At 34.5% G+C, this 12,617-nt stretch overlaps 1 protein-coding gene across 1 annotated transcript in view; it reads left to right on the top strand.

Moving 5' to 3' along the window:
- Window positions 1-12,617, top strand: part of zdhhc13 (zinc finger DHHC-type palmitoyltransferase 13) — a 51,762-nt gene that overhangs the window by 21,788 nt on the left and 17,357 nt on the right. The window contains exons 9-11 of the mRNA XM_039749488.1: window positions 1,569-1,702; window positions 7,702-7,802; window positions 12,013-12,137. Coding sequence (XP_039605422.1) covers window positions 1,569-1,702; window positions 7,702-7,802; window positions 12,013-12,137 — 360 coding nt within the window. The remainder of the gene's footprint in view (window positions 1-1,568; window positions 1,703-7,701; window positions 7,803-12,012; window positions 12,138-12,617) is intronic.

Raw genomic sequence — 12,617 nt, 5'->3', positions numbered from 1 at the left:
ACCTCTCAACAAGGTCAACACTCTCTCCACAAACACATACTGCTGATGGCTGTGCCCAAGAGGTCATTAAAGGCCTGGATCTTGATTTTTATCCAGGACACTCGCAAGCCCAGACACACAGACTCCTCACTCAGTCTCTCAAACACCCCGATCAGAGCCTCCATTGACACTGTGAAGATCACAGCATCGTCAGCAAAGTCAAGATCTGTGAATCTTTCTTCACCAACCGATGCCACACAGCTGCTGGACCACACGACCAATTAATTAAGTAGGAATTAATAATTAATTAAGTAGGAACAAATAAGTAAAAATCAATCTGACAAATAAAAATGGTTTCCAAGTCCCATACTATTGGTAATATAATAAATGTATGATTGTGAGCTGTTGAAGTGCATGTTCCTCTTAAATAAAAACTATATTGGCTAAAATTAGAAAAAACTACATTCGGAAAAGGCCTTTAAATTCTAAACTTTGTATTAGTGAAAGGACATAGGCCCTGTTAAAAACTCATTTTTAACATACATTTTTTTTAGCCTTTCATAATTGTGGTTCACATAGCTTTAGGAAAGAACAAACTTTCACCCTTGTCTACATCTGTGAAAAATATTCTTAAATAGGTGTGCAAATAACCATTTTTTAAAAGTTGAAGATTAATTAGAGATCAGTCAGGCATGGTTTAAAAAGCAGTAATAGGAACCAGGAGACAACTGTAATCTAACAACAAGCAGAGTTCATAGGCAAAAAGAAGTGCAGGCAAGCTGGATGGAATACATCTCATTGTCTTCAAGTCTGTGATTCTCTAATAAATTGAAACAATTCTTCTGGATCAACTTTTACTTTTCAAAAATGCCTTTCAAAATTTTAAAGACCTGGATTAGATTTTCTATTCATTTTTCACAACTGGAACACAAGCAGGTTAAGTGACTTGTTCATATGGTCAGTCAGAAGAGGGCCTTGCTGGAAATTAAGGTGAAGTGAATTTTAAGACTTAAACCAGGAAGAAAAGTTGTGGGAACCTGGAACAAACTACAAAGTCCTGTAGTTGAATCAGAAAATTTAACAACCTATAAGAAGTACCAGGATGAGACATTGGGACAGCTTAGCTATTAGATAAATAAACAGCTTAATGCATTGAATGATCTCCTCTTGTAAAATTTTACATGTTCTTATGATTAAGTTCCTAACTTAATACATACAGTAGGTCTATTAATTATGTGTTAAGTGCTTTATTCAACTTTCACTTTTTGTAGTTTATTGTATTTTGTGCATGCACAGCATTTACTAAGATTCATAATTCATTCATTTCATGCATTTATATTTTAATAAATAAAGCACCTGCCTAGCAATAAAACATAGACATCACCAATCTGTCAGTTTTACCGTAAGCATAAATCTTAGACTTAATTGTATGTTTGTGTTTTGCTATCATAAATACATAAATATAATAAAATAAAATCTTAATTCAATGTTTAGCATAAATGTTTAGCATGAAAATTAAATTTCTAATTTTGTGGTAATTATTTCTAATTGTTTTCTAAGCAAATATCTTATTTTAATTTCTTTTTCAGTTCTGTTTTATGACAGCACTCTCTGTTGTTATGCTTTGGACTGCAGGATACATAGCAGACCTGAATACAGAATCTTGGTTACTCAAAGGAACTTTATTTGCATGTTTGTTTGCCATAGTTAATCTTGCTACAAGGTATGTAAAATAATTAATTTTGAAAAATAGCTAAATATTCTGCTATATATTATATAACTTGCATCTCAGGTTTTACTGTAATAAAATTTTTTCTATTTAAAATTATATCAGTCTGGTTTTTAAAATACTTCATAGTACAGAATCTGTTTAGTTGAAGGTGACTAATAATGTTTGCTTAACGTTCGATTTGGGTTCTTGTGCTGTTTTAGTCCTGGTGAACCTTAGTGCAGCTTTTGATATGGTGGACCATGGGGTTCTATTAAAACAGTTTGAGTGTGAAGTCAGCATTCAAGGATGTGCACTGAAGCGGTTTGTGTCCTGCTTAAAAGGTAGATTCTACGTCAGTTAATATGGCTGATGATTTCTCCCAGCCAGCTCCGTTCATACAAGGTGTACCACAAGGCTCTATTTTGCCCTGCTTATTATCTGCTCCATTTTAGGGTCCATATTTTAAAAACATGCGTCAATTACCATTATTATGCTGATGGTACCCACATTTATCTTAAAGTTAGCCCAGACATCGCTTCATCTGTAAAAAGCTGATGGAGTGTATTGATGATATTACAGTAAACTTTTAATGGTGCAAAATTTCCTCTGACTGAATAAAATTATAACAGAGGTCATTATCTTTGGCCCTACTTCTTCCGCTAATGAAATTGGCACTCCGGCTTGCTGACAGCAAAAATACATAATGATGTCAGGAACCTGGGTGCCATCTTCGAGTCGTCACTAAGTTTCAACCAACAAATCTCCACGGTGGTAAAGTTCAGTAAAGTACCCACTGAGGCAAATCTCAAAACTAAAATCCTTTTTTTCACAGAAGGATTTGGCAATAAGGATTCATGCTTTTTTTTACATCTTGACAAGATTCTTTCAATCCCCTGTATGTGGGATTGCCCAAATCTGTCCTCTTGCACCTTCACATGGTTCAAAATGCAGCAGCTAGATTTCTATCCAGCTCTGTAAAAAGAGAACATATCTCAGCTGTTCTGGCCTCCCTCCACTGGCTACCGGTGAGATTTCGGATTGATTTTAAAATTCGATTTTTTTTTAAGGCTTTGCATGGCCCTCAAATACATCTGCGATCTTCTTCATCCCCTCTCAGGAACGAGGGTTTTGAGGTCATCTGCTAAACTATTCCTTGCAATTCCAAGATCATGGCTGAAGTCTAGGGGTGACAGGGCTTTTTCAATTGTTGCTTCTAGGCTTTAGCATGATCTGCCGCCCCACACTAGATCTACTCCTTCCATTGAGGTTTTTAAGACTTGGTTAAAAACCCACTTTTTGTTCTTCCACCCTTCACTGTGGGTAAGGTCGCCAGGAGGGGGAGGAAGGAAATTAAAATCATTAACAAACTGTTGGACATAATTGTTTGCTTTATGGTCTTATATGTCTTATATGTTCCTTTGTACAGCACTTTGGTACAACTTCTGCTGTCTTTAAATGTGATTTTTATAAGCAAATTTGATTTTGACTTTTGACTTCAAATACCCCAAAATCTCAAACTTTTTTTACAGATTTGATTGAAATTTGGGGAAGTGATGGAAGAAAGAAAATTAGCCAACACATGTTTTTTTATTGCTCGATATTTGTCAATAATAGAGCTTTAGCGAGTGAGATATTCTTAGTCAGCATGTCCTTTTTTTTACAGCTGAGTGCTGAGGCTGTAATGGCACAGAGAAATGAGGCATGTAGTTTATGCAGAACAGTGCCACTCTTCAAGCTGACACTATAATTGCACAGAAAAACGGGGCTAGCAGTGAGTAAAAAAGGAGAGCAACTCTTTATTCCGTTAGCTTCTACTTACTCTTCGCAGTGCAGTGTAAAATACATTCAAATTCAATCCTGACTGATTGTCGAGTCCTCTAATATACATAAACTTCAAAGAACAAGGAGTGAGGGTGGCTTCTTGATGGTAAAATACATGTAATATTGCAGAAGGTCACACTGTGATATGCAACTGATCCAGTTCGTACTGCAGAAACAGAGAAGTGCTGCTACAGTGTGCCAACCTACTTCAAGCCCTAGATGCAACTTAATTCTGGTAGAGACTGCATGCCTCGGTCAGTTTAAATGCTTGAACAGCTAACTAAAGCAGTTCCCCACAGAGAGAACATAGAAGTGGTGGACACTGTACATAGTTCACAATATTATTTCTTTTCACCTGTTATTATCTGCACATTACTTAAAACACTGAATTCATTACATTGTCCACTTAAATGTGTAGCCTGTAAAATGTCAGTGCTTCATGGAATAACTTTTTGGAAACCATCATTAAGTGCATATTGCTGTTGATCTAAACCCTCCAAAACTTTGTAGCAACACGAGATTACACATCAAAACATTATTTTCATATCTGACTGAAGTTACCACTTTTACATGATCTGCTACAAGGTGAAGTTATATTTCTACCCAAATATCCCATTATTCTTACTGATTACCTCTTTGAATACAAAAGAATACGGTTTCCTCTAAAGTTGTGTTTTGCATTTACCATCAACAAAAGCCAAGTCATTAGGAAAAGCAGGAATTGATCTATGGCAGGAATGTTTTACTCAAGCATAATTGTATGTAACATGTTCAAAAGTGTAGCGTGTTCACGGTGGTGCAGTGGTAGCACTGCAGCCTTGCAATAAGGAGACAAGGGTTTAATGTCCTAGGTCCTTCCTGTGTGGAATGTGCATGTTCACCCTGTGTCTGCGTGGGTTTCCTCCAAGTGCTCTGGTTTTCTAAATTGGCTATGGTCTGTGTGTGTGTGTGTTTACCCTGCGATGGACTGGCTCCCTGTCCAGAGGTTGTTCCTGCCTTGCTGACCTATGCTTGCTGAGTTTGGCTCCAGCTCTCTAGACCCTCCTCAGAATTAAATGGGATTGAAAATGTTATGGTATGTTCAAGAATAAGGAGGTCCAGTGATCTAGTAATATTAGCCCCTGGGAGGTAAAAAAAACCAAATATTGTACAAAGAATAATACTCAGTTACTTGTGTGGTACTTTTGATACATCCAGTTAGCCCTCAGCACTATAACCATTGCCTGTTGTCTTAGGAAATTTCTTGATGGAAGCCAGGCAACACAGCTAGTCATTACATATACAAAAAACCTGCCTGTGGCCAACTTCAGCCTGCCACATAAAATACCCAGAATGACTGCTTTATATATTATGTTTTGTATAACTATACATAATGTATCAAAGTCTCCAGAAAGTTGTATTGGTAATGCCTCACTTACACTGTCCTGGTATGATCGCTATTAGCTTGCTAAACTACTGAACGTCATGTGTTATTTGTTCATTTTGTTTTACTTGTTAATCCCACCTTCTGCAGTCCTACTCATAGCTTGTAACTCATATACACCAATTTAGAAGATTCAAAGCAGAACTGTACAATGAAAGCTGACTATGATGTTACATTTGGGCAGGTAGGGCATTCCATTTAATATGGCATTGGGTTTTAAACAACAAAGCTTACAATTCAACACTCACTTCCAAATGACTGTGTTACCCCAAGCAATTGGTAAATAGTGATTAATTCCTAGGCTAGTCGTTGTCTTTGTGGAATCTTCAGGTTCTCTTCATGGTTGCTAGTTGTTCATTAAGCCTCAGCTCCAGAGTGTACTGTGTAAACTCAACAAATTCACTTTAAAAAAATGTATGTATTCAGTTGTATTGTATTGTGAAGTGCTGTGAGTTGATATTCATGTGAAGATCAAACCTAAAATACAAAAACTGAGGCTTGACTAATAATTTAATTAAATCTTTAGTCATTCTTTCAAATGGACACAATGCCTGGCCTTCATGCAAATTATTATTTTAAAAACAAATCAAAGCATTCATCCACCCATTTTCTGTAGTATCTATGTCCTGCGTAGAATTCTCAAAAGTCTATCTTATAACAACATATTTAAGCTAAGCAATGATTTAATCCATCTGAAAATCTGTGAAACATGTATTTTCACAACCTATTCCATTTAAAGGTATGTACATGAAGCTGAGTTAAGCTAAATAATTAATTTTCTGTGACAAATTCCCAGCCTGGTGACTGTCTCTATAGCGTTTGTATGCTCTCTCAAGTGTCTCCGTGGGTTTTTGTTTCCACCCACTTTTCAAAGTCATCCACATGCAGGTTAGGTTAATTGGCCTTTCTAAATGGTGTTGATATGAAAGAGCATGGATGTGTTCAACCCATCCAGGCATGATTTCAGTTTTGTGCTTGGTTGTTGCTAGGATATTTTTTTTACTCCCTAGAGCCGTGAACTAGATTAGACAGGTAATAGAAATGGATATATGAATGTATAAATAACGATCACCCTTAAAGGCAGAAAAAACAGAAATTGTCAGTTGTGCTGTGTTTGTAGCCAGGCTTCTTAAGTGACTTCATCCTCTCAGCTCTTTCTTCAGATTTAAAAGAGATCTTTCCAAGATTAGAAGCTCTATCATGCATTTCCTTTCTCACAAAGGCTTTCATTATGGCATTATTGCCTTGTCTCTTTAATAAAGGGTGCATTTTGTCTTGCAAGCACATAAACGATGGAGCAGTGCTTGAGCAGTATTGCATACTTTAGACTTATCTCAAGAGTAGCCACAGGAAATAATACAACTTTACAAGATCAACATTTAATGAACCAAATGTCACTGCACTGCACAATGTAAGTAAGCTGGAATTGAAAATAAAGTAGTAGATCCTTACCTAACTTTACTTAACATTCATTTCAAATAAAAATTCTGTAAGACCTTGAATATCTCCTGTTTAAAGAAGTGAACATACCAAACTGATCTTGTGAAATAAAATTTATGGAATACAAAAACAAGCAGTATAAATGTTTGGAAACTCACTTTTCATGCGATCTGAAGGATGATTGAAAATTAACTATACTCTGCCAGCCTAACAACAAATGCATAAACTTAACTTAAAAATACTAGTCATTTTTCACTTGTGGCTGGCCTTTACAGATTAATTACAACAGGATACTTATGATGATAATATTATCATGATAATGTCTGCACTAGGGTCAAGGGTAAATTTTCAGGATAGTATATGATATGCATGTAATATCCTCCTGACTTAAAACATGCAGTCCATTTTAGTTTATCTTTACGTAAAGATCTTTACTGAGTGCTCCTTCAGATTTGCAAATATAATAAGGCAATAGTAGATAACTTTACAACAGTAACATGCATACAGATCTTTTAAAAGATTTCAAATGCAATTATTATGCAATAAGCATACATGTATTTCAGCTTCTTACATTACGATGTCTGTTAACATAAAATGTTTCTTCTTAAGCATGTGTGTTTGCAATGAAAAGACAGTTTGCACAATGTGATTGAGTCATCAACATTCAGAAATGACCACTTTTTCATGGTATAAATACTGTACTTGTGTAAAATGTCACACAAACCGCGCCTTCTTCAATTCAAAAAATATTTTCAATAACCCATTGCAGTTTCACATTTGTTCCCATCTGTCATCTTAAACAAAAAAAAAAACTGGCAGCGGCAATTCTGTGTACTACTGATGCTTGATATAAGTGAAATCACAGTCCTTCTCATTCTTTTCAATTTTAGTTTTAATCAGTAGCTTGGAAGCTTTACACCTAATCATAACTTTTATTTTTGTTTGCTTGTGTTTTTTTTCAAGGTGTCCCCCCTTGCTATTGTGTAACACTGTACGAATTATTTGGAACAGTATGAAAAGTTTGCATGTGTTAGATTTATTTTATATAATTTATTAATGTTTTTAACCTTCTTCTCTTTAGATATTTGTTAGTGACAACAGTAAGCTGTGTGTGCCATTTAAAAATATTGTGCTCGGCTAGAAAGGAACTTTATAGCTTTGTCAGAGCTGTAAATGTATTTACTATTTTGTTCGAGGTTTTTTGAATTTTCTGTATCTAACACAGAAAAAGAAATGTCTAAAATCGGTAGTAATAAATTGTTTTCAGAATGCTTTGCTTTATATAGCTAAGCTTTTGGAGTAAATATCAAATCTTATTTTTTTTTAGGTGGCTCATCAATGTTCATATTCAAAACCTTGTAGTCCCTGCATTCCTGCTGGCATCGATACTGTTGATGTTTCTCACCTGGTTCATTTGGTTCCTTCCAGATATCCTTTTGATCTCAAATACATGCACAGTAAAATGTGACTGATTCCTGTGGGCTATAAAGGAAAATGGGGTTGTAATATATTTATGTTTTCAACTACAATTTATTAATTTTCCACGTACAACTCTGAGTTTGTTTATTTTATATATTATGTGTGGGGAGGCAAATTCTAAAACAGGAAAACAAGTAGTGTTTCCATAGCATTTCAAGAATAACATCTTAACTGAATACAAAAACACTTAGTTTTGGCTTATTTTTAATATTAGTGTATGTTTTATTATTGAATATAAACTTGCTTAACATTGTAAAGAAAAAACATATACAACTTCTAGAGAAAGTAACGATAAAATTTGTGTGTGTGCGTGTAATATGAATCTAGTGAAACATTCTGTCTTCAGACTGTAATGTGCACACTTGAGCATTAATCCCATGAAATGTATTATTTTATATTAGAACTAGCTGTGCTACCCATTTTGATACCCGGGCTGAAATCTAAGTAATCGACATAGACCTCAGCGTTAATGTTTGCAGTGCATGATGCAATGCATATGTCTCTGTTAGAAGCTGTTTGGTATGGGATTCGTTTAAAACTGTGTTTAAAGCAGTTTGTGATTCCCCAACTATTGGAATGACAAATGCAATGGTCACACAGGCATTTATCCATTTACAAAGGTAGAAAATATAGTACTTTCTTCAGAGTATGTTATTTAGCATTAGAAAGGTAATAAATAGAACGGAGTATGATTTATCCATAGCTATTATCAGGTAATTCTAAATACTATGTGACTTTCACAATATTAACAACATGAATACAGCATGTGATGTGACTTTATTTATTTTTCACATTTGAATCCACCTTACTGAAATAGACTTAAGCTTATTTTAGTAAAGGCATAAAATATAATCAGTGGTTTTTGTAATTACAGTTTACTTACTGTGACTATATCATATGAAAAGTTTTGACTTTAAAAGCTCAAATCCAAAGCTTTAGGTTGAACTCAAAATTTATAAGAGGCTTTCTTTCAATTTATTAAATGACAATGCCAAATTTTGTGAACTTCAGAGAAACTGTTTGACTATTGTAGGTATTACATTAAACACTTTCAACTTTAAAGTTCAAACCTGAATATTTGAAATTCACGTAAAACATAACTCAAGTGTAACCGGTGCAGTTTGTCTGTTTCCTTAAGTTAGAATCAGTCTATTCATTTTCGAGTTACAGTTTTGTGTCCTGCAGGGAGCAGTCACTCTACAAATGGACCAGCTTCGGTGATATGTAATGCACTATGGGAAGGTAGTTTTTGTTTACAGTGCCACCTCAAAATTTTAATTGCAACGTAATAGCCACAAGAAAAATCACGATAGGTAATAAGTTTATTGTATCTAAACAATATTAGTGAATAAGCTTCACCTCTCCACCCTTGTTAGAAATCTCTGGAAACAAAGAACTTGGTCAGCAATTCTCTTAGCACGGCCCAAGCAACACTGACTAATATAGTTCAGTTAAAAAAAAAAAAAGAGAGAAGCGAAAATAAGAAATTAAAAGGAAAAGAAATGTAACATAATAAAACTATATAAATTAATTTATAAGGTACATGAAAGAATAATATTTCATGAGTAAGTTATATGAGTGCAAAGCTTACAAGTGTTAATATTTATTTTTACCACAGATACAAACACGCAGATACCATGGGCACACATCTTTCCAAAAATGCACAAAACTTATACCAGGTATATAAAAATGTGTTTTTCCTTTTGAAAAAGAGAACTCGTGCTTTTTCATGAAAAAATACTCCATCCATATCTGAAATATGGAGAAAGTCACACTTGATTAATAGTCTCATTTTCAATATGTTGCTTTTCTGCTGTCAATGGCTGTCATTGATTGGCTATTTTTATCTTTCAGAAGACTCTGCTCATTCTATAAGCTTACAGTCTGACATGCTGCTTTTTATCCCAAAATGTGAAGTCCTAGATCATCTATGCACACATTTTACTGGAAGAAAAACTCTTTGTATAGCTTATGATCAGCAGCAACAAATTGCTTAATAAAAATTAGTGTTGTCATCATTTCTAAAAGTAAAGATGTTAAAATATTTGGTTTCTAGTGTAGCAAATCTGTTAAACAGATAATAGTTACACACTTACTCCTTGGCAGGAGCCTTGGCAAGTACTATCATTTTACAAAGTTTGCTCTGCAACAAGGCTGACATATAAATGTCACTGTACCACAAGGAAAATGTTAAATGCAAACCGCTCTAACAGCTTAAGAAAATAATGATTAAATAAGATAACGAAACTTACTAAATAATGGTGTATTTTTGGTTATTTATACATACTTGAAATTCTTTTATGTTGTTTCAGAATTTTTTTTTAGCATTTTATATATTCTATAGTTTGTTTTGAACTTGTTTTAATGCATTACTTCTACATTACACATACTTAAAACACTTACTCTCATAAATGTACAACAATTTTCATGTGTTCTTGGAAGTGGAAAATATGATAATTTTAAAAAATGGGTTTTAATTGAGAGCCTAACTTCTTAAGAGAAGCACCAATTAAACCATACAACTTTTTTCCAGAGTAAAGCATTTCTGTACTATTCACATAAAAAAAATTCTTGAGTTTGTAGCCACTCTTCTGTAGCTGGCTTTCATTATTGGCTTAGTGTGTCCTATGGATGTAGTTGTCTAGATTGGGAAGGACTCACCGGTCCCAAGTTTAAAGAAAGGGTGAATGTGGCACGTCTTCAGATGCACAGTTTCACAAAACAGCTTTTGCAGCTTCTGCATTGTGATTATGGACATTGTTATAAAGTAGAAGGAGAATGGTTAACAGGTTTACTTCCTGCTTTTCCTTTTCCTCAAATGCCAAAGAAAAACAGGACAATGCTGACTGATTATGTAGGCTTTCTGAGACATGTAATCGATATGATCTACTACTTGAACATCATAAAAATTGTGCACATGATGGTGCTGGCATTGGCTTTAAACCATGGGTTTCTTCAGTGTTAGAGATTCACATGCTTCCATTGTTCCAGGTGTTACTTGGACTCTTGGTCATAGACTGTAACTATGTTTCATGACCAGTTGTCAAATCCTTCCTAAATTCTGGTACATGAAGAATGACTGACCCAAAACTAATCTGCCATTCCTGACACCATCCCTCTTCAGTTCTTCCTTACAATTCATGCCATGGTGGCAGTATTTTTCTCTTTCGTCAATGTAGAACTTCAAGAGCTGTCCTGCCACAACAGAATTCTGCAGCCTATTTTTTGACTGGTCCTGGTACACTTGTAGTAGGCAAGAGTAAATCTCTGTAAGCATACTGTTCTCTTGCATTATAAATTTAATGATAGCATATTTTATTTCAAAATTTTCAGAATATGTTGACTTTGTTCTGAAACAAGAAACATACACTGCCAACCACAAATGCTAGAAATGTATAATGCACATATTGTAATACACATGAGCTAATCTTTGGCCACAGACCATTGAATACTCCTTTCAGGTACAGGCTTTTTTCATTAATATAGCAAATCATACCCAGAATGGGCAAAGTTCTGATAAAATGAAATACATAAAGTATTACAAACATTATGTTATAAAACAACCCATTACAAACATTATGTTAAAAAATCCATTACACTAAACACTCAGTCCATCTGCCCTGCCTGGTGCAGAGAGCTGCAGTGCATAACATTGTGACCATCACACGTACATCAGACGCGAATACTTTGGTGTTATAGAGATACACCATAATGCCAGAAAATAATGTAAATGTGAATTCCTAAATTATAGTAGTATCTGTAATGGTTATTTTTGGAAATTCTGCTTTAATCTTTAAGTGAACTACAGCCCTCCTCAGGTGAAAGTAATGATGAAAGGCAGTGAAGTGATTTTTCAATGAGGTACATTTATTAATTAAAATCACTTTATTTTGTAATGTTTAGTTTAAACCAGAACTGTACTTTGTGATCTTTAAGTAAAAACCATTTGTATTTGTGTTCATTTAAAAGCTATTGCTTCCTACCACAGTTGACTATGCAAGGTTGGTTCCTGCACTTGATGATGCCAGGACATGTTCCAGATTCCCTTACCCTAAAATGGATTAAGTAGGTTCAGTGAAGGATGTTTACATTGTTTTCTACTTTGTGCATTTTGAGTTCCATAAAATATTTCATTTATATTCCTTATCAAAATGTTTACATTTCTCAGATGCGATTTTCCAAATTACATTTTGTCTCAGCATTGTAGGACTTCTGTATTATTTTTACAAAACCTGGGCATCTGATCCAGGATACATCAAGAGCAGTTTGGAAGAGAAGAAAAAGGTATTGTTTGGCTTTGTATTTTAGAATTATATTATTTTCTTCAATAATGTAAAACTTTACGTTTGGGATAATTTGATAAATAAAATGAGGAGGCTATGCAGAAAAATGCCTGTCATTCCTAAACGGCTCATATGATATTTTTGATGAACCTGTTAAATTAAAACAGAAAGTCTACACTTCAATCACATAATGTTTACTTTATTTCAAATCCATTCTGGTGGTGTGCAGAGCCTAAATTATGAAAATGATGTAATTGTCCAAATACTTATGGACCTTAAAAGTTGCTTAGTATGTAAAACTTGACACTTGGATATTTCCCAAAGTGCTTGTCAGCTGTGTATGTTTAGTATTTGTAATTTACTCCAATCACACAAAGATATGCACTTATGTGAATTGGCATCTCAAGTGTTCATATGAATGTCACCTTGTGCCCTTTGCTACAGAGATAGTTGGTGACTACAACTATGTGCTGTACTAATA

The sequence above is a fragment of the Polypterus senegalus genome, chromosome 1, assembly GCF_016835505.1.
Source record: "Polypterus senegalus isolate Bchr_013 chromosome 1, ASM1683550v1, whole genome shotgun sequence".
Classification (NCBI taxonomy): Eukaryota; Metazoa; Chordata; class Cladistia; order Polypteriformes; family Polypteridae; genus Polypterus; species Polypterus senegalus.
Note: the sequence above shows the minus strand (reverse complement) of the source record. Positions and strands in the feature narration are given on the sequence as shown.